The 23510-nt window shown below is 36.4% G+C and overlaps 1 protein-coding gene across 1 annotated transcript; it reads right to left on the bottom strand.

Annotated features, from left to right (window-relative positions):
• Nucleotides 1-1330: 1330 nt before the first annotated feature.
• On the bottom strand, nucleotides 1331-23308 carry LOC140793501 (cell division cycle protein 27 homolog B-like). Its single transcript, XM_073145006.1, has 16 exons — nucleotides 22880-23308; nucleotides 22371-22443; nucleotides 22081-22190; nucleotides 18529-18575; nucleotides 16669-16766; nucleotides 15361-15650; nucleotides 14740-14886; nucleotides 14342-14579; nucleotides 13328-13545; nucleotides 13188-13253; nucleotides 12410-12529; nucleotides 5163-5239; nucleotides 2805-2924; nucleotides 2459-2678; nucleotides 2032-2313; nucleotides 1331-1824 (listed from the first exon to the last, which is right to left on the bottom strand). The coding sequence occupies exons 1-16, from the start codon at nucleotides 22982-22984 to the stop codon at nucleotides 1777-1779; spliced, it is 2259 nt and encodes a 752-aa protein (XP_073001107.1). The 5' UTR covers nucleotides 22985-23308; the 3' UTR covers nucleotides 1331-1776.
• Between the last annotated feature and the right edge of the window lie 202 nt (nucleotides 23309-23510).

Below are 23510 nucleotides of genomic sequence, written 5' to 3'. Positions count from 1 at the left end.
ATTATTAAGGACTTATTAGTTCTGGGTGTGGAGGTTTTTATTATTGCTACTTTTTTTTTTCCATTTGGTTGTTAATTAGATTTCAGGGATGGATTTGTAGATAGAGAGAGATGTATACAAGCTTGTGCTTCTTAATATATAGATGATTGTTCTTTAGTTTCTAACTTGTCTCTCATGCAAATTAATGGACAATTAAAGAATCTCTAATTCATAATTTGACAAGTGAGTTAAGTCACAATATATAATCCTAAATTATATATATATATACATATATATCTTCTCCTTTACCAAGCTACAATAGTGATTTATTATTCATCGCCCCTTAAACCCTTCAGCTCTGCTTATTTGTGGAATAAGTTCAGCACTGGTATAGTTATTTTAATTTTTTATACTATCATAAGAGAACTTATACCGGTATAAGTTATTATACTGTTTAGTTATAAATTAGTATAGTATAAAATAATTACACTAAATGTAGCATAAAATTTAAATGATAATTTGACAAATGACCAAAATAGCTTTTACAATGAATGAATGCATAAAGAGAAGAGGAGAGAAATAGAGTGATTGAAGTGATCTCTTTTTTTTTTTTTCAAAATAAATATAAAAATATTACATAGAAGTGGAGAGGAGAGAGAAATATATATTATAAAACTAACATAAATCTCAATGGTTGTTTACTTGCTATATAGTATAAAAAAGAGCTTATACCACCGCATGTGAAGGAAGACTTCAAATAAGTAGGAATTCCAACTATTGAAGGCTACTGCATTCCTAGTCTTTTAGGCTTCCACCAAGCCACATAATCTATATTCTTTAATGAATGATTTGCCCATGGATACTTAATTGCCCAAAGATTTATTAGATATATTGCAAGATCTAACCATACAGAGGTTTGCCAGCAAAGATGGTTTACTTGAACAGTAAGTATTGATTTTTTTTTCCCCGATAATCCCTAACAAATCCATTAACAACACCTATGATTTGTTTAATTAATTGCAAATTGCAAACCATGACCCCAATGTCAATTGCAAATTGCAATGTCAAGAGTCAGATTCTTCTTCCCTCCAACTCCAAAACATAATAAGGATACACATGTCATGTAATTGCTCGTGTAACTTACATGACAACTTAAAGATTATGTATGTTTTGAGATTCACTAGTTCTGCTGCGTTTATGCGTCAAAAAACTAAGGAGATTAAACATGTCAGCAACTGTAGCATGCTTCTAACTTACTTAAAATGCCACCTCAAATTTGTTAGATATCTAGATAGAAAAAAAAATCCTAAATAAAGAATCGACTGAGGAAAGACTGACCTCACAATTGATGTTCATGGAAAGCTTTTTATCTTTTTGTAATTTTGTATGGGAGTAGGTTGTCAGCGATGTTAGGGTCCTGTAGTGTGGACCCACCTTCTTGCTGAATCTGTTCATTATTGGCTATTACAAGATACTACTAGAAAATGATAGTCCAAGCATACAAACGGATTCCTTGTAAAAGAAAAGGAGGTAAAAGAATAGAAAAGGCATACAATGAGACTCGCCTCTTACGACCCTATCATTTGGGCTGCTCTGCCTGAATCTGTCATTCCTCTACTAATAACTGAGCTACAAAACTGAAAGTTGATGCCGCACTCGTCGTAAGAGAAATCCATGTGCAACTGAGAAATAACTCAACGTTATCCACTTCTTTTCTCTCCAAGATAACTCGAAAGCACAAGCCAACCGAGCTATGTGCACAAGGAACTCTTGCCGTTCCTTTGGTGTATTTGAAATCTAAAGGTCTTCCATTTCATCTGGTAGGTATAACTTCTCCATTGCCGACTGCCAAAGATGTACAAATGGATGACTTAATATGCATGAATACTGACTGTAGAAAGAAAAATTAAGGCAATTCTTCCATGCATCTTTTAAAGATAACAGGCAATGTTTACCACAATTAACAGACTCAGTAGATATTCATTTCAAGGAGTACAGGTCTGTCATCTTCATTTTATAATTCAGATCAGCAGGAAAGTTTGAAAGAGATACCTTAATTGCAGCAACATCAGCAGCAGGAGGCTTCAAATCCAATGCAAGACCGAAATAGTACATTGCCTTGTCATGAATATTAAGTTGCTTGTAAATCTTTCCCATCAACGCATACAGGCTACTCTCACGAGGCACATACTCCTTTAGTTGATCTAACTCCTCCAAAGCTTCATCATATTTTTCGAGACTTAGAAGTATCTGAGCCTTTTGGTACATAGGGAGTGGATTCTTCTTATCAGCTGATATAGCCTGTTCCATCATCTTCAGTGCATCCCCATCCCTCTGCAAAATTTGAATTCACAAGTAACGACAATGAGTCTCAGACAGTTTAGCCCATGGATGCATGATAATTAGCAGCAAGCATTGATCATAAAGAGGACAAATAGGAGGTCAAAGACTGAATTGTTTTAAAGCATTAGCTATAGACCTTCAATGAGTGTAATGCCATTCCCAGATAACACATAAGAACTGAAGAGCGTGGATTTATATAAAACGCTCTTCGAAAATGATGCTCCGCAAACTCAAATTTCTCTTGGCGAAGGTATACCACGCCAAGGCCATACCAGGAATTATAATGCCTTTCATCAACCTGCAGTGCACTTTGGTAGCACTTTATCCCATTCTCAAAATCTTCCAAAGCAGCATATCTGCAAAATGTAGCAAGGATATAAATATGGGGTTTGAAAGCAGACAGAACTTAAGACTGTCATTAATGCATACCAACTGGGGAAAAAAAGAAAACAATTGAAAGAGTAAGGTAACTAAAAGCATACTCATGGCCACAAAGTGTGTGAGCATATGCAAATCTTGAATCCAGATGCACTGCGCGCTGAAAATTTTTCAATGCAGTCTCGTGATCTTTCTGCAAGCTATAGCAGTTTCCCACAGCGCACCTACATAAGATTCAATTAGATTATACATCTAAAAAGCATAACAAAAATAAGCAGAGGAAGCGCCTTTGTTTCAAGATAACTACGTTAGGTGGACTATGTCTCAGCCAGACAAAGCAACCATCTCTGCTAAACATAGTTGTCTAAAACTTAAATAAGAGCAAAATTATATGCAGACAGGAGATAAATGAGCTGAGGTCAAGACAACATTAGCAGCTATCAATATAATTTGAGACTTTTCTAAATGAACTTTGTGATTTCAGATCAACAGTCATAAAGATGTCCAAACATGTTGAAATTACAGAGGAATGATATGACAAGGGAAAATAATAAAATATCAAAAAGTTATCAACCATTTGCTATCTATTTTCTGAACACCAACTGTGGCTTCTCCTCCTGAACTGACTGATGCGATATTCAACTCAATAAAAGACAATTCATATGATAGCCCAGAAACAGTGAAGTATATAAATAAAAAATGATTCCATAAATTTCCTCATAAAGGTGTCTGGAAAAAAATAAACAATTACATATAGATACACGGGCAAAAATAGACACAACATAATTAGGATTCTGGATACATTCTTCAGAAACTTAAAACAAATTACAGTTGATACTACAAGTCAATCAAATTGTCAGATTCTAACAGAATCATAGTGTACTAATTATTTGTCTCTTTTAAAATTTAGTTCTTCCTTCAAATGGACTATTAAAAAAATGTCACTTTAATTTACATTCTTACTGATACTCTCTAACCACCTTGCTGATGAAAGAGAAAAGGGAAAAGATATGGAAATAAATTATAGAGTAATAAAGTTCCAAGTTGTCTGAAGGTTGCTAGTGCACCTGATTAATAACAAGTCAGCAAGCACTGGCAACGGTATCTGGAATAAACTGTTAACTTTAAAGCCATCATGGAGAATTTGGATGGCAACATTATTTTGGTCTGTTTGGCTTGAGAGGAATATCAGAACTTTTAATAATACTAAGACAAAGCAAGCTTTGGACTTAGTTCATCACATTAATAATGTCTTCATATGTTGGACAGGTATTAAGAGGGAGCAGCTGCAGAAAAAAGCTAAGTTGCAGTTGTATGGAAGGCAGAAGGACACAAAGCTTGGTTATTTTGTGTTTAGACTTTCTGGTTTTGTTTTGGATGAAGATGATTAATACCTCACTGAGTTGTTCGCTACTGTCGATGTTCATGGTTAGCATCTGCTTCATGTAGATATGTTTTGGCTGTTAAGAAATGAAATGCAGCCATATTTTGGGTTTTCTCAATAAAAAAACGAAAAAGTTAAAGCTGTTAGCGTATGAATTGATTGTCATTTCTTCAAACCATTATCATGGCAAAGAGCAAAGTTTCTTATTCATTGCGGCACATATAACAGATACTCTTCCCTAGCAGATCATATAAATCATCATCTTTCCAATAGTTTTCAGTTCACATCATTCAGAAGCCTGATATGCAGAAATACAGCACCAGTGACAATTGGCAAAAGATTATACCATATTTTAGAAGCACCTCAAAGAAGGTTTCTTTTCTTTTCTTTTCTAGAAAATGCAGGTATCACCATAATTCCTTAAAGGAAACTTGTTGATCACCAGATAAATGTTAGTAATGGAAAGTGATTGTGGTATCAACATTAGTAATGAAGGATGCACTGATGCGATACAGATAAAGATCGAATACACACTGATGTGAAAGATGGCATTTTGTTAGTTCTTCCTCTGTAACATATTGTATATCACTCTAAGGTGAGAGGAATTTCTTCTAACATGCTTATCTATAGAATCCCTTTATCTTCATGAATCTTTCTTTTTCTTTAACTGCATTTTGCAAAATATAAACTTGTCATTTTAAATGCTTTCATTTATTTACACAAAGGCCCATAACAAAGATGTTTCAGCCACTTCTTTCCAGATAGTCAGACAAGTAGATACTTGGTGCTTCATTAAGCACAGTGAGCATAATCAGAAATATGATCTAATCAACCGCTTCTAGGAAATCCCAAAATTGAATCATTGTCAAGCACATTTTAGATTATTCAGTTCAGTACCATTCCTGCAATATGTATGAGAGCATCTTATGAAAATGCCTATTTAGCTACATGAAAATCAGCAGATTGTGTATAAGACATATATAACACCCCTAGGACAGAAATCAAATATTTCTTAGAAAGCAATCCTGTGAAAAGACAGCTTTAGAATTTCTTACTTTAAGGGTATTAAAATGCATACCATGCTTGGGGAGACAATCGATCAATAGAGATAAGCTCTTGAGCAAGGTAGCTTAACTTCATTTCCTCCTTCAAATGCTGCCAAACATAGAAAGAAAATTTTGATATAAATTTAGAAATTTTTAACCAGCACTAAGAAATAATAGTTCTCACTACAATTATAAATGTAGGGTTACTATTAGCTTTATATATTGGGGGGTGGGGGGTGGGACATTCTTTTTTCCTTCTTTTAGATGGGTAGACAATATAATACACTTAATACTTCAACTAATTAACCAAGCTAAAGAAAGAGTAGCTCCATGAAGGTAGATGACTAACAGATAAAACCTAAACAAGATAGACATTTGCCAATCATTCACTTTGGATATTAAGATAGGAGGTAATGTTCAGAAAAAAAAAACATACATGACCAGCAACAACCAAAGGTAAACCAAAAAAAAAGAAAAAAAACTTGGCAGGGCTCTCTCCCCCTGAGAAACAAAATCATTTGACGTGCTTGGTGCGGACACTACTTTTAGGCAGGTGTACTCACCTAGACGTAGGAGGGCAGCCATCCAGTGACACTTTGGTTGAGCGATAAGTCATGAGGGAGAGATTTTTATATGAAGAGATTTTAGTCTTTGTACATTCTGGGCATTTTAGTCTTTTGTCATTTTTAGGGTTGGCCTATATAAAGACTTGTTATGTTATCATTTGAGGTTAATGAATATTTAAAGATTTTGAGATTGTCTTTTTTTTTTCCTTTTGTTGATGGATTTCAATAGCCCATTGGTAGATTCTATAGGTTTGTTCTTCTTCTCCATTAACACTGTCCTTCTGCATCAGTTTTTTGTATAGTTTATGGACGTCTTGCCTTTCGGATTCTACACCCCGCCTCATTTGTTCTTCGCTCGATCGATCGTCCCATGAACACTGGAACGCTACGAAGCCTGGCACACAACAAGCATAATAAATACCAAATCGTATGACAAGATCACCATCGACGAGAAACAAGAAGAATCCATCATCACCGTCGAACCTCCACGTGATACTCAACTATCATCAAAAGTAAGTTGCTCATGTGTTATTCAATAATCCATTGCCAAAGTCGAGATCGGTCTTTCTCTTCATCGTAGATCCCTCAAAAGAAATTAGAGAACGCCTCTATTTTGAAAAATAAATTCCCAAATTCAATTAGTTATTGTTTCTTTATATCTCTAAATTTTGAATTTTGAAATTTCAAAGTTTAGATTTAGGAGATTACTTCTTCCTTGAATATCTTAGGAAATCCTCTCTTTCCTTAATCTTTTAATTTAAATCGTATTCTATCAAAACTACCCAAACAACCAAATCATCCCAAATTTCGAATAGCAGTTTTCTCCCTCCAAATCAACTCCAACCCAAAATCCAAGCCTTCATAATCCATTCAATCCAGGCTAACCCAAACCAACTCAATCACCAATAATCCATTAACCCAAACCTATCAACCCAGACCTATTAACTCAAAACCATCATCCCAAAGCCAAAAGACCCATATAACCCATTAATCTAATGCAACTCTTCTTCCAACTTGTCCCACTAATCCCATCTCACCTTCAATCACTAGCCCGATCGACCAACCACAAACCCTAGCCATCGTCGGCCTTCGTCCTCCAACCGAAACCACCCACCTTGACGTCACCTCATCGAGATCCTTCATTGAGCCAATGTCGCCTCTTCCGCAGCTAATCGTCTCAATTTAGCTGCCATTCCTCCAACCAACAGGCACGACTGCTTCGCAAGCCTCTGTCCGTTGATCACCACTTTGTTGATCAATGCCTCGCCAAGCAACTCTCATAGGTCTCCCCACCGTTGTCTGCCACGCTATCACCGCCAGCGCCGCCTCATTGTCACTTCTTGCCATTACCGCCACCGCCTTCCCAACTGCACCACTGTTGCACTGCCTCTTCACCGTATTCGCCTTACCGTGGCCACCACTGTCTTCTCCACTGCACCATAATCATATCACTTCTTCTTGTCACTACCGCCACTGTCGTCACTTACCAACCTCACTGTCACCACCACCGCCTCCTCCACCTACTACCGCTACTACCACTGCTACCTCACAGAACCTCCGTTGCAGCATCATCGTCACTGCTAACTTCAACGACACCGCCGCCACTACTGCCACCGCTACTCCACCTACCGTTGTCACTGCCCAACAAGTTGGATCCGTTGTTATCCCGCCAACCATGTGTTGTCCAACGGATTCGTTGGAACGGGTAACATCCTTCTTCGTTAGTATTACTTAATCATCTTTAGTAGCGTCTGTCTTAATTTTGTGTAGAATTATTCCTTGTGAACTTTGATAGTTATAGTTAAGTGTCATTATTGCCAAACAAAACTCTTATGCCTTATATTACTGTTAAAACATTAAACTTGATATGAATGGGGAAACTAACTTGATTAAATGGAACATCTTAACATTTGAGCCACCATTTTAATTACAGTGGCGTGTACTGTTGGATTGCAATTAACTATTAAATGGAACATCTTACATTATTTAGTTTATTACTATTTGAGATTCATTGCTATCTCTTATCATATCATTGCATTATTAGCATTAGTTGTCACATTTCCCTTTGCATTGTCATTATCCAAAAATTTTTTGCATAAACCTACATAATGGTCGGGTAGTTTTCAATTCTCAATCCCGATCCATTATGATATTTAATGCCATGGATGATATTCGAAAATTCATTAAAGAATCCTTTGAAAAATATACCACCAAACTTGATATGATACCCGCCTTTAGGCTCTTAAAACTTATCATAAGAGGCATGGGAATGGAATTGATATAGAAGCGTCCAATATGGGAGCTGCACGTGTCGATCCTGACATTGAGACCCCTCAACATGCTCTTAATTCTCCTTACCAAGAAAGAATTCCTAACTGATTCACATGGCAGCGCCATTATCAATATGAAATTGTGGACCCAAGTATTAATAGAAGGTTTAGAAACAATACTATTTACAGAGAACATAGAGACACTGAGGATCAAATAATGAAAAATATTAAGGTGGAAGCTGCCATTTTTTATGGGTAAATGGATACAATGGTGTTCAGCGACTGGATTCATGAAATGGACCACTTCTTTCAATGGTATAACTTGTCTAAAGATCGAAAAGTCAGATTTATCTAAATGAAGCTAATCGAGCATGCCTAATTGTTTTTGTAAAGTAATAAACAGATTTTAATCCAGAGAAATCAACCTCCAATAATTAAAGAAGTGAAAGAGAAAAAGAAGAAAAATATCTATCCCATTCTTATCACAGCAACTTATTAGACCAATGAAACAATTTTAGGACAAGGGATGAGATCCATGAACAATCATTCATTTCAGGCGCAACATCATAGAAGATGAGAGGATGACCTTGAGCCATTTCAGGCACGACATCAACAAAGAAATTAGACGTGAGTTAATTTTTCGAGAAGCAACCACACTAGACCAGGCCTACACATCTACGCTAAACTATGAAATGGTCGCTAAGCAACTAGTGTCAAGGCAGCCCATGAGTCAAACTCCTTTTAATCTTGCTCCAAATGGAGCTAAAACCCAAACAGCAACATCACTTTGTTGAAACATTCAGAATCTAGTGCTGATTAACCAGGATAAAAGGGAAAAGACATGAATAACACTATTCTTTCCACCGATCCTTGAAGGGGCTATAGATGTAAGCAAATAGGTCATGTGGCTATGCATTGTCCTAACAAAGCTTATACCTTGAGGAATAGGAGAACATAGTTGAAGAAGATATCGATGAACAAATTTATAAATCGGACATTAATGCTATGTATGATAGTGATACGGAACATGCCTATGAGGACCATCCGATTGGGGTCGTCAGATGCGCATTGATTCAACTGAAGGAGACTGATAAGGCATCAGAACATAATTTTTCATACATACCTTAAATGTGGAAATAAAACTGCAAAATATTTGTCAATAGTGGAAGCTACATTGATGCGATTTCTTCTAGTGTTGAGTCCATCTAGGATTAAAATTTACTCCTCACCCAAGTCTTTACAAAGAACCTTGGGTTAACAACTTATCTATTTCCAGTAATGAGCATTTGTCTTTTTCCTATTTAATTTCTTCCGTACAAAAAAGATATTTGATGTGACGTCGTACCAATGGATATAGGGCATATCATCTTGGGCTATCTGTGGCTATTCGATCGGGATGCGACCATTTTTGGTCAACTAAACTCGTGTTCTTTTAGTTTTGAGAGTATGAAGATCAAAATTAATCCTATGCACCCCAAACTAGCTAACAAAGATAATAAGAACACTATTAATCAACAAGGTTTGTATATCATAAATCCAAAAGAATTTGAAAAGGAGGCAAACCAAGAACCATAGTGTTTGGGTGGGAACCACACTATTGCTCCACCTCCGAAAGTAGCTCTGGAGTCCATGTCCTATCTCTGCCTTATTTAAGCCAAAAAATGATGGCTCGTGGTGCCTGTGCATCGATAGTCGTGCTACCAATAGGATAATGGTCAAGTATCATTTCTCAATTTCTAGACTTGACAATATGCTTAATATGATGCCTGGAGCTACAAATTTTTTTCAAAATAGACCTAAAAATTGGTTATCACCAGATTAGAATCATCCAGGAGATGAATGAACAACTGTTTTCAAAATTAGGGATGGCTTTTATGAATGGATAGTGATGCCTTTTCGACTCTCCGACGTACTGAGTACATTTATGTGAGTTAAGACTTATGACACAAGTGCTCCAACCATTCATGAGCAAATTCTTGGTGTGGAATTTGATGACATCTTGATTTATAGCTACTCGAAGAAACAACATTTAGATTATTTGTGCCAAGTCTATCATGCACTTCACACTTCAAACCTCTAAGCTAACGAGAAAAAGTGCTCGTTTCTTGTAGATCAAGTTATATTCTTAGGGCTTATGGTTTCATATGAAGGAATATGCAAACCTAAAGCAGTTCTTGATTTGCTTGAGCCCCAAACTATTCATGATGTTTCCAATTTTCATGGACTTGCTACATTCCATCGATATTTTATTCGTGAGTTCAGTACAATCATGTCCCCAAGTACTGACTACCTCAAAAAGATGACTTTTAGTGGACTCGATTTGCAAAGCATTTGAGGAGATCAAGATGAGAATAACTGAAGCTCCTGTTACATGCCTTCCCAATTTCTCTAAAGCTTTTAAAGTGGAAAATGATGCCTTAGAAATTGGAATAGACGACATCCTTAGTCAAGAACACCACCATGTTGCTTATTTTAATGAAAAGTTAAATGAGGCAAAACAAAAGGTATTCCACGTATAATAAAGAATTTTATACGGTTAGTCAAACTCTGCGATACTGGCGTCATTATTTACTCCCATGTGAATTTGTGCTATACTCCAACCTATGAAGACCTCTGATACCTCACTTGGTTCGAGGATTCCTAACTTGGTTCGGTAATCAAACATCTTTTTATCTTTTTCATATCTAAGTTTACTCTCCAAAAAATCAAGACTAAGAAATGAAACTAACTAATCGAGTTCAAGGTTTAGCCTTAAACTAAACAATGCCTCCATTCTTAGAAGAAGGACTACTCGGCATGGTCGCTGGATTAAAATTTTACAAGAACACTTTTGTTCTAAAACATAGGGCCGCAGTCAAAAACAAGGTAACTGATGCGCTCAGACGAAGAGTTAATCTTCTTTCTATCACAAGTATCACTACCATGGGATTTGACAAGCTGAAAGACGATTATGTCTCATGCCCTAATTTTGGAGTAGCCTACCTTGTTTTATCAAATGATACAAACGAATCTCTCAATGACTACTCCCTCTAAGAAAGTTATTTATTTAAGACCAACAAACATTGCATACCTCATACATTTGTACGTGATTTTTTAGTTTGGGAGATTCATGTTTATGGACTGTTTTTTCAAAATGGCTCATTTTATTCTGTGCATATGCTTAGAATGTTACAAAACTTTATTTTGACCATCTAATCAAACTATATGGTTTACCTAAAGCTATTGTGTCTGATCTAGATGTTTGATTTATGGGTTACTTCTAAAAAACATTACAGCATATGGTAGGCACAAAACTAAAATTTTCAACAGCTTATCATCTTCAAACTGACGTCAGACAGAGGTTGTCAACCGTAGCATGGAAAATTTAAGGCTGTCCATGGGTATAAAACTCGTAAACCTTTAGACCTTCTTCTTATGCACCGTATTCTATAATCTTGGAATCTATAGAAGTATTTGCATATCATATATATTCATTACATCAAGAAATTAGTAAACGAACCGAAGCTAATAATCTTTAAACTACAAGTCGTTTGCATATACATGCTAAGGGATCCCATTGGAGATCATGTCATGATTTGCATCAAACCCAAGCAATTTCTTTCGCATGCCGCAAGGAAATTGCAAGCCCGTCGTGCTGACCTTTTCGGATATTGAAACATGTAGAACTTAATATTTATGTTCTAGATATTCCCTCTGATTATGGCATTAGTTTCACTTTTAATATTGAAGATTTAGTAGCCAATAAACCTTTGGTAATCATCCCCGATGATCCTTATGATGCAGCTACTTCACCCCTCCTAATATACATGTTTTAAACCATCAACACAAAAAGAAAAAATAGATGATATTTTGGATGAACAGGTAAAATCTAACGTTGATGGAGGAGTTCAAAGTTCCTGATCCAAACCTCTAGCAATTCTACTAGAGCTGCTCTCAACCCTACCTAGGGAGGGCACTACTTTCAGACTCGTGTATTCATGCAGACCATCCAATGATGCTTTGGTTGGACAATGAGTCGTGAGGGAGATTTTCATGATATTTCTCTTTTTGCATTATGGGCATTTTAGTCTTTTGTCTGTTTGAGGTTAATAAATATTTGGAGACTTTGAGATTGTCTACTATTTTTTCTTTTGTTGGTGGATTCCAACAGCCCATTGGTAGACTCCATGAGTTTGTTCTTCTTCTCCATTGATATTATTCTTCTATATCAGTGCCGCTTTGTTTCCACCCTTGAAAGATTCTGTTTATGTGATAAATCTAGAATAATCAGTTCTAGCTAATGTATGTTTTCCTGACTGCTGTAGTAATCAACCTGAAAGCACCAGAATAAACTTTTTGCACTTCTCCTATGGCTAGAATTATTGAAGTTCCAAATAAGGAGAAGCTCAATAAATAATAGTAATCATAAAGATAAACTTGCTTGAACAACTGAAATTGACTTACATAGAGAACTGTGGAGTAGATATCCATTCCTTCCAAAGTGTATGGTGCTAGTCGGCGTGCTAATTCAAAAAAGCGATCAGCCTCAAAATAATCTACTAATTCAAAATGTGCTTTCCCTACCTGCATTAGCCACAGATCACAAATATTCTAAATGAGATCAGAAATAGAAATTGCCAATGTAATCAAAATCAACTGTTTCCAGAAACAAAAGATAAGGTGATAGGTCAGGTCAAAAATTGCAATAAATTATTCTTCACAAAACAAATAGTATCTTCTTGGGATAGAAGAAAATAACACCGAGAAACCTAGTACTAAAATGTTTCAGCAATATAAAAGAAAGTTCATAGCAGTTGCGACAATATTCTTCTCATAACTTAGCTTGAAGGAATATAATAATTTTCAACTTCAATGTCTTGTGTCTAGCTTCTAGAACAACAGTTATTCCGCTAAAGCAAAACAGTATCATCTCAAACTGCAGCATGATCTACCGACTTCCAGTATTTAATAATGAGCTGATGATAATAGAGTAGTTCCCAGTTAGAGCAAACAGGACATCAATTAGGAGAGTAAATTGCCCTCTCGGAAAGTTCTACTTAATATTTCTTCACCAAGGTCCATTATCATGCTCCCATATTTTAACATTCTCATGAACTCTTTTTTTTCCATTTTGAGGTTTAACAATTCACTGCTCTTGTCCAACAACCACAAAAGGCAAAAATATGTCCCGTCAGGCAATCTAACAAAAGAATAGCAATAATGCTTTAAGAAACAAAAGTACCTGGGATAGCACCCATCCAGTATTAAAATGTTTTTCTGAAAGTTTTAGGTAAGCTTCCAATGCTTCCTGCCAAGGTCATGAATCTAACATCAATATGATTATGAAAGCAAATTTGTTTTATGCCTACTAAATTGCAATACCTGGCACCTATACAAACATGAAAGCCTGTAGCCTTCTCCAAGAGTTCGCAGAAGGCCCAACAGATTCTGAATACCACTTAGCAATCTTGAGTCATGAGCCAAAATTCCACCAGTTGTATCTTGCTCAAAGCATCTGCCATCGGCTACATTTGATGCATCAGATGAAGCTGTTGCCATACTATCTCCCCGGCAAACATCAAAACCCTCAGGTCTCCTCCCTGTAGAAGTTTTTGCTAGGTTAGTATTGCAATTTTTGTTGATGACTAAGCAGAATATAATAGACTACAAATTGCAGCACAATAAAGTATAAAGTCACTAGAGGAAGGACAGGTTAGTGTACATATACTAGATTCATTGGATTCAGGAGATTTACCTTTCATATCACCTCAAAAGGGAACACATGGGCCAACGAATTGCCCACAATGTACAAAAAACAGAAAGAAAAAAAAAACTAAGGCACCATCTTCCATAGGAACAACCAAGACACTCTATGTTCTAAGTAAGATAAAGTGATAACTCTCTTATCAAGCAGAGATTACATGTGTAGGTTCTTCGAACTAATTGAAAAATCAAATCATACATATCACATGAGTATTAAAAAGAATAAGATGGTTGGAATCCATAATGCAGAAAAGTCATATATTAGAGGCAACCGTAGCAACAAATTCTTTGGCTAGTCCTGACTCACAAAATGAGCCTTTTGTCAAAGAAATGAGCTTAGTTTGAACTTAAGATTTTTGTTTTTTATACTAATCGATGATCTTACAAGACACCTATCTTTTATATTTGACCAAGTCATATGTAAGAAAACTGCAAATATAGATGTGCATGTGTAAATAGAAACACACAGACATGCATTCTGAATTAACAGCATATGTTCAGTCTAAGTGAACTCTCACACCGCAGCATAGTCATAGAACTTTATGAGAAGGTCAGAACATGATTAACATTCGAATAAACCACTGAAAATATTAAATTTTAATTTTATATTTCCAAAATCTATACTGATATCACCTTCCTCAAAACTTTCAGTAGACCATTGTTGTCCTTTTCTAACTATGACAGAACGTAGGGCAGCCGAAGTCATTTTTGATGATGAGAACGAAGAGTATCCTCCTAGAAGTTTAGCTGAAGAATGATTTACTCCATTTCCTCCCATTTGTGAGGCACTAAAGTTTGTATTGGCTGTTGCTTCTCCAGAAAGTCTTGTACTCCTTCGAGGTCCTGAATCAGAGAATAATCTCCCAGAGACCTGCAAAAGGGATGTTAATGTTAAGAATGACAACAAGCAAGATAACGAACAGAGAGTCATTTGGCTATATGCTAAATATGCTAAATTTTCCAAAACAGAATAACTTTGAGGAAGAGGAGCAAAGAATATATAGAAACATAAATTGGTAAATAATAACCACCTTACGTAGTTTTGCTTCATCCATATATTTTCTTCGAGGTGCTTGGATTGCTGCATTTATGTTAGACCTGGTAGGGGCATCACCGCCCACTGAATTTAAATATATCTGAGGATTTCTACATACAGGTGGTGGAGCTACTCCAGAAATCTGTCAAAATAAGAAAGTGAATGACGACCTGCACTAAGCCACCACCAGGATGAAATCACAAATTGCAAGTGGAGAATTTATTTTCTTCATATAGTTTTAGGGCAAAAAGAAATATAATGACATGCTAAAAGGACAAAGTACAGTAAATGCACAGAGATTCCATAAAGTCAAATAAAAGGAATACTGAGAGAGATCTCCAAGGAGATTGGATTTCTACACATAAGTCCGTAATAACCAACAACTTAGAGATAGAGGTGGCCAACTTTAAAGACATCCAAATGGAATATTATGAACTTTTACATTTTTAAATCATAACACAGTTGTTAGTGGGAAAAAAGTGATGGGGTTCAAAAACAGAGTATCCCATTCAGTCTAATTTTCGGACATTTCACTTAAATGTAAAATAGATACATAAAATAATTACATTGCCAAGAAAATGGTCCACCAGAGTTGTCTTTAAGAGATAATGCTGACCTGTGTTACTGTCGGTGATGGAGTATCATATTGTGCTACATTAGAGGGCATACAGTTTGCTGCTAGCGCTATGCCATGAGGATGACCAGGTACCTCTCTTTTGTTGTTAGAGTGCAGTTGTTTTGATTGTCTAGGACTTGTATCCCCCAAGTCCATTGATACACTTGAAGATGGACCTCGATTTTCATTAGATGTATTCAACTTCTGCAAACTTAACTCAGACAAATGCTGCTGTTGGATACGTAGAGCAGCTGCATCATTAAAACATTCATTCGCCTCTTCTGCAGCACCTGCAAAATGAAATTGTAAAGACTTGAGTATAAAGAAAATTGACAGATCAAATTATTCAGTAAACAATGTGCAGTATCTTCACTTAATATGGACTATAATTCAGCATCATAATCCAAAAGTCTTTCCAACTGTGGCTTGGCTAGAGCACAACTCAATGATGAGAAGGCTCCAAACGTATTGCCTTTTTTTAATGACCAGCTGTCAACCTCACTGTAAAGCTCTAAAGTTGGGGCAAAATTCCTGGCCAAAGCAAGAATCAGATAAGATAGGGACTTGCCAGAAAAGCTACAAGGTGAATTGAAGTGATAGCCGCATGCAATCAAGGAGAATCCTTCAGGAATGTCCTTTAGGAATGGAAAGACCCTAGATGAAGGAGAAAGATAACAAGATTTTCCTTTAGGGAAGGAATAGATGAGCCAAGAACTAAACAGATCATAATCCCACAAAAGCTATTCATAAAATATTCTCTCTCTGCATTGACAATTTTGTAAGGACACAAAACGACAAATCATAAACTAGCAGTTTAAACCAAAAGGCAGATATCTGCATTATGACTGTTTAATGAACATCATGAGGAATATGTGCCATGGAACTGAACAAGACTGCCCAGGTTGCATCCCACCTCCAACAATATCAATAACTACAAAATATGGAGACTATCACCCACTTTAAATATAATCCTATCACTGAAACCCTGAAGGCAAACATCACACAACCACATTATGTTATCAATTGCAGTGAAAGTCTCTGAATGCCAGTGTATTTTAAAAAGATGTGTCCGATGGTCCTTTCCATGATTACAGCCAATATTAAATATATATATACACACACACACAGAGTAACTTCCCTGAAATTTCCTCTACAACAGAGTTTCTTAGGAGATAAAGAAAATGAATTATATACAATTTCTAAACATCTATCAAGCAGAACAACAAAATTAAATATTTAATAGCTAAAGCTGTCAGTGTAAAGCAGAATGTTGTAACAAGAGTTGGCAATCAGATGCAATAGACTTACCTAGTACACACAATTCCTCATATGCAGCCCATAATAGAGGATCTGCAGACAATGCTTGTACAAAGTGATCAACTGCAGCCATCCTTCTGCCAGTGTACCTATAAGATAGAAGCCCAATACTACAAATTATTAAGGCTGGCATGGCTGCTAAAGTTAAATGAGTCACTTGATACACAGCCACAAAGCCACAGATCCAATGAACACAAGAGTTGAACATTATTTTACAAAACTTTGTCTTAACACTTAGTCTCCCGCCTTAGAATATGGCTAGGCTCTGCTTAAGTCCCACCTAAGTGACCGCCTTAGCATCTCGTATCATATTTTAGTATGTAGATTGACCCCGAAATTTAAAATTATTGTGCATGTTGATAAATTAACAAATTCTAATAGCTTGATATTGTTCTTAACAAGAATGTGTTAGTACATTGTTTAGATTGTATCATTGTGGATATTAATTATAACTTCTTCTCTAACTATTATTTCTTTTGTTTGTTTATTTTTTAAGATTGAATTCTAGGCATATTCTTGTCCGTCAGTCAACCGCCTATAGCCTTTTAAAAACTTGCAGTTGAAGCAATATTTGTAGACAAAGAATGCATTGACTCAAGGAAGAAACAACAATATCAGAAATCCAGCATAAAAAGATATTAAAGAATATAGAAGAACAATAATCTGTTATAGAAGCTCAAAACTTTTGGACAAGCTTGACCATAAAGAGGTAGCTGTTGTTCAAGTTAAAATCCAATGAATATAGTCAAAGTTACTTCTCATTAAATTATGTATAGACAATATGTATCAAAATTGTCAAAGGCACTCCATTATTAAAAGTGAGCACTTACACATATATTGCCAACAAAAAGCAGAAATATGCAGCTGCATCATTTTTTCATTTTCCTGTCTGTCTGTTTGCTTAATTTTTTAAAGAAAAAATCTCCGTTCAATTAGAAGTTACCAAACTTTCCACACAAAAATAACATTTCAAAGCAGGAAGATCTCTAATACTACTTGTTTCCATTAGCCTAACAACAAAATAAAAGTACACTATTACCAACCAATGGACTTTGAAGTTTTATTGCAGAATCTTCTCTTAACCAACTAAAACCACAATTCCATAACAAGGAAATATTCTGAGCCAAAATACAAGAATAAGTTTTAATCCTTCCTATTCCTTCCTCTCATCTTTAAATCACTCCAGTAGTCTCATCTATTAGAAAAATGTAATGGAACTATGAAACCTTGCAAGATCAATAATAATGCAGACAATGTGCCAAAACAGCCATAACTTAAGGCCCGAATCATTGTCTTCTAATGCAACAGTAGCTTTTATAGACTTACACTATCAATTCTCTCCATACAACTTTTAGCATAGTAGCTCATCAATATCCACTTCGGTTAGCATAAACATAAAACTGAAGATGGCAAGTTTTAGTGCCAATGAGTTTGCAAATTGACCATAGAGAGCATGGCATTGATTTACCAGCCTTCCACATGAATACCATAAGAAACTTATCGATAAATATTTCCATTCCAATACTGAATTAGAAAAGATTATTCTAACATTAATAGATTCCTCTTCCCCAAACCCTGCGTAAGTGGGAACTTCATGCATCGGGCTGCCATTTTATTCTATTATTAATGACTAATTTTCAGCCAAGCAATGTTTCGTTAGCAATTTACACTATTCATAATAACAACTTTAGCAATTTACTATATTCATAACAACAACTTCAGACAAATTAAAATTGAACCCCATGTAGAAATGCAAACAGTGAAGCATAGATCTAAAAGGCACCTAAACTAAAATTCAGGATAATGAAAGTAGGATATACAGATAAAATAAACTGCATATAAGTTGGGAACCTATAAATGAGTCCGAGAAGATAGTGTCCAGCTGCTCCATTAGGAACCTGAAAAATAGGAAGTAGAGTAAATAACAGCAGCAAGTCATTACCTTGCAAAAGAAGAATGCCAAGAACAAGACAAGAGGGAAATCATCAATAGTTACATAATCTATTATTAACCATAATATCTCTTAATCCAAGGTAGCAAACAACTATGGGAGGATTATTGGCCTATTTGGGATCAGGATCAATCATCCGGAATAATGATACGCATCGACTGTATCGGTCATATCGGCCACCCGTATAAGATCAAACTATTTTTTAATCATATAAATCCTAGATATTATTTAAAAACACAGAATTTTTTTAAAAAATTTAGAAAAATGATAAGAAAATAATTATTATTTACATATGAAGTTTAAAAACTAAAAATAATATTAGCTTATTTAAACTTTGATGAATACCGAGTTGGCTATCTCTTTTCTTTCCTCTTCTCTCTTTTCTTTCCTTTATCTATTACTGCCAAGGCAAATTTATTTTTTTCTAAATTTCTTTCCTTTCTTTTCTTTAACTTCTCTCTCTCTTATTGCCACAAGGCAAATTTTATTTTTTTATTTCTTCTCTCTCCCTCCTCTTTCTCTCTCTTTCTTTCTCAATCTCTCTTTTTCTCCCTCTATCTTACTACCGCAAGGTAATTATTTTTCTCTGACTTTTTTCATTTCTTCTCTTTTCCCCTCAATCTCTTCCTCCCTCTCTCGCTCTTACTCCCTCTCAATCTCTTCCTCGCTCTGTCTCTCTCTCTCTTGTCTCTTAATCTCACTCTCTGTTACTGTAGTAGAGGAAGAAGAAGAGAGAGGGAGACACTAGGAGAAAGTAGAGAGAAATAAGAGAGATAGGGCACTAGTGAGAGAAAGAATGAAAAGAAATTAGAGAGAGAAGAGAGATGGAGTGAGAGAAGAGGGAGGGAGAGCCTGTATCAGGCGGGATCAGCCGATACGGATCTAATATCAACCGATCCAGCCGATACGTTGCCGAAACCAATCATTAGATTAGTTTCGACGACCAAACCTGATCAGTTTGGGATCGACCGAAATTTGGAACCACGCAAAAAATACTAGCACAGTAAAAGATAACTATGAAGCAACAACTCAACGAATGATCATGTCAATACCTTAAGCATGCAGATCAAGTACATTCCTTGAGGGTATAAATGTTCTGATAATAACAAAGTATTATGTGGCTCATTGTGTTTAGCACGCTTTTTGGATACTTTGCAGGAAGTTGTTATGATAACTTACAACCACAATTCAAGAGAAGCTGACAATACTTATGCAATCAAATTGAAGAGAGGTCAACAATTTCACTCTTCAATTGGGTAAAATATTTCTTTCTTATTAAGAAATGAGAACCTAGCGTAAATGGGTTGGGACTACAATTTTAAAGATCATATTTTAGAGTTCATATGAAAATTCATTAGGCTTTTGACCCCTAGAAAAAGCAAAATATTGGGTCGAAACCAACGATGGTCATGTTGACCAACACGCCCCGTGCCGACAGTGTACTAGTACGTGGCACGAAGGGTGCCGCACGGCACCTCTCTTGTCGTCGACCTCGTTGTCACCACTCTTTCCCGACCTCGCCATCTCCGTACCTCACCGATCTCGCACCGTCCCCCCTCTTCACTGATCTCACTATCGTCTGAGTTAGAGGTGTTGCTCGTGTTGGAGCCCTAGCTCGAGAAAAAAGGGCGGATAGGTCGAGTCATCGGGTTTGGATAAAAACTTAAATTGCGGATCTACACCTCCAACTCGGACGATAGCGAGATCGGCGACGTGCGGCGACGGCAAGGTCAGTGAAGAGCAGTGACAACGAGGTCTGCGACAGGAGAGATGCCATGTGGCACCCCTCGTGCCACGTGCCGAAACGATAAGTGTCGATGATGAGCATCAACGGCGAGCAGCAAAAGGTGAAGGTGAGTGGTCTCCCTCATCTCTCTCTCTCTCTCTCTCTCTCTCTCTCTCTCTCTCTCTCTCTCTCTCTCTTGTGGCACAGCCGGCACGTGACATGCCGTGCAAACCGGTGGTCAGCACAAGCCACACCATGGCACAGCCATCCATGGTCAAAACTAATTGATTTCAGCTGATAATTGTTGAAATAAAGGTCAAGATAAAAAATTTGCAAGTTTTGGCCTTGCTCTATAATTTTCAGCCTTAATTTATGAGTTTTTAATGGTACTACAAAATTATTTGTATGAATATCATTGTTCATCTTCCTATTTCTTCTCGAATTATTAATACTCAGTAAATCTTTTTGATGTTTTTAGTTTTTAGTTTTTAGTTTTTTGTATATGTGAATAAGGACATCAGTGACAAACCAAACTACAGAAGCTTACCAAAAGAGCATATCCAAGGACAAATCCTTTTATTTGAAAAGAGGGTTGAAAGGTGGAAACGGAAAATGTATAATATCAAAGAAAAAGGAAGAGATAGCTTAATTTCGAATTCTATAGCATGTTTTACAACCAAGCTCTAGTGCCAATCTACTGTATCATGAGTAAGAAATCTTTTGCCAAGGAAATAGATGCTTTCTTTTAGTATATGTTATCTTTCGTGTGAAGATCAAAATTTTAGGCAACATCATTTTCATCAATTTTTTATCTATGTTGTAGAGTATTGATCTGCAATCTCTTGGCAAAAAGGAAGAGAGGAAAATAACATATATACAGAATAACCTTGTTTCTAAAAACCCAAATAGGATCCTATTGCATGTTTTTTACTATCGCCGCTATAGGACCGATCCTTTATATCAAACAAATCAAAAAAAAAAAATTAGCAGTTCCAAGGTAAACAGAGGTTTTATTTCTCAATGTGCATGTTTACACATACAGTTCAAAATTTCAGATAATTTCACAATGATGTCACTACACTAAGGAGTGTTTTTTGTAGCCTCTGGTACAAATGAAGAGATGAAGAGCTTAGAGATAAGTTGATCATAAAATCCTAACAAGAATTCCAAGTATCAATCTATTTGTATCAAGCAGGATCAGCCATTTTAAGCAGCTCTATGGAACTCAGAGGCTTTGCTTTGGTATATGCTTCCCACACGAAAGAATAAGACAATGATACTGCTACATCTTCTACATATATTTATGACCTTTTGGTCTAAAGGAAGAGAAGAACAGTAGGCTTGGCGTTCCCTTTCTGTTTTCAATTCATATTTTCATGTAAAAGTTTGCATGTGTTACAATTCTGAAAATGCTGTGTAAGACCCACATTTGGCCTTTCTGTTTTTGTATTCTAGAACTTGAAAATAGAAGCACATTAACTTGCATGTGCTGTTTGCATGCAGAGTTCATGAGAAATGAGGAGAAAAGAGAAGGATGATCTGATGCCCAACCAACTAGTAAAAAAATTCAGCAACAAGTATCAAAACGGAAGTAAAGTGAAGGCAACTAAATATCCTCCTACTTTGAGTTCTTCGACTTTCAGGCAAGAACAAGAGAAACAAGGTAGTGAGGCAAGTAGAACTCGAGATAAAAATGTACTCAATTGTGAGAAGAGCAACTACATACCTCGGTATTGGGCTCATTCGCTGGAGACAATGCTGCTTCTGCATCACGAAGGAGATTCATCTGAAAGCATGATACCGCAAACAAGTACCTGGACTGCGGCAACTTCGTACCTTCACAACTCAAATCAAAGACCGAAAAGGAGAATAAGATTCACAAAATAAGTTTTCCGAAAGCAAGCAGTAATAACCAATAGAGCAACTTAATTAAACTACAGAATTCAATGAGCTTTTGATCATCATATTCATAAACACTGTAAAGATTCAAGATCTTCAACTACCAAAATATGTTACCTTTCAGAATATGGTATGCACAGTAGGCCTGATTATTGTGCAAGTAGCACGTCGCCAGAAGTTGCAAGTTTAGCTGTATTGAAAATTTCCATCACAAAAAGCACTACAAATGTTAGAGCAAAATCACACACTACCCACTAACTCTTAGCTCACAGTAAGACGTCGCAACTAACATAGCAATTCAAATACAGGCAAACCCAAAGAAAAGAAGCCCGAAATCACCAACTCAACAATGACTACTAGCAAGAAACACCAAGAATAACGCAAACTCATCTCAGCTTTCAACCCACCAAACCCACGTTTACTCCCAAACCTAAAAAAAATTAATAAACTTGGAAAATAAAAAGTAATTAAAGGAAAACAAAGAGTGAATACAATCTCTCCAAGAAAAATGGAGCTCAAGAAAGCCCCAGAAGTAGAACAACAACTCCGAAGGCAGAAAGAAGCAAAGATCCAAGAAAAAGATACGATTTGAAAGACAGGAAAAGAAGTAGGAAGAAAAAGGAAACCTCAGAGGGGAATTCGGCGCAAAGGCGCTCGCAGAGGAAGATGGCGTTGCGGTGCATGAAGAGGCGGAGGCTGCTCTGCACGCGATCCACCATTAGGGTTTCCATCCCTCCCTCGGTAGAGATCTATCTCTCTCACTCTCTCCTTTCTTGGCGAGGCGGGGGAGAGAGAACGAGCAGAGAGAGAGAGAAAGAGAGAGAGCTTGGAATCGAGAGGGCAGAGGGTTTGGGGGATTTGGGGGTTTCTTTCTTGAATTTGGATCTTTTATTTGAAACTGGACCTTTGTGTTTATTAATCCTGAACCGTCTGATTCCGGGGATCTTGATTGAGGGTCCGCTTTATCGACCGTTGCAGCGCTGGGGAGATTTTTAAACTTTTTGGGGTTTATGCCCAAGATCATCAAGACGAAGATGATGTCCCAGGAGGATCCCAAATGCTAAGAAGCAATCATTAATAGTAGTGATAAAAAAAGATTGAATAGGATTAGGGTAGCATTCCATGTGCTAATAACTTAAATACTTGTTAATGCATCGATTATGGGATGATTATTATGATCGAATCGATTCTCATTTATTTATATATATTATTTGGAGTTTGATGATTTGAACTCGTGACTTTCTTGGTCGTTGATCG

The sequence above is a fragment of the Typha latifolia genome, chromosome 8 (genome assembly GCF_019914945.1).
Source record: "Typha latifolia isolate L0001 chromosome 8, TyphaL0001v2, whole genome shotgun sequence".
Lineage (NCBI taxonomy): Eukaryota > Viridiplantae > Streptophyta > Magnoliopsida > Poales > Typhaceae > Typha > Typha latifolia.
Note: the sequence above shows the minus strand (reverse complement) of the source record. Positions and strands in the feature narration are given on the sequence as shown.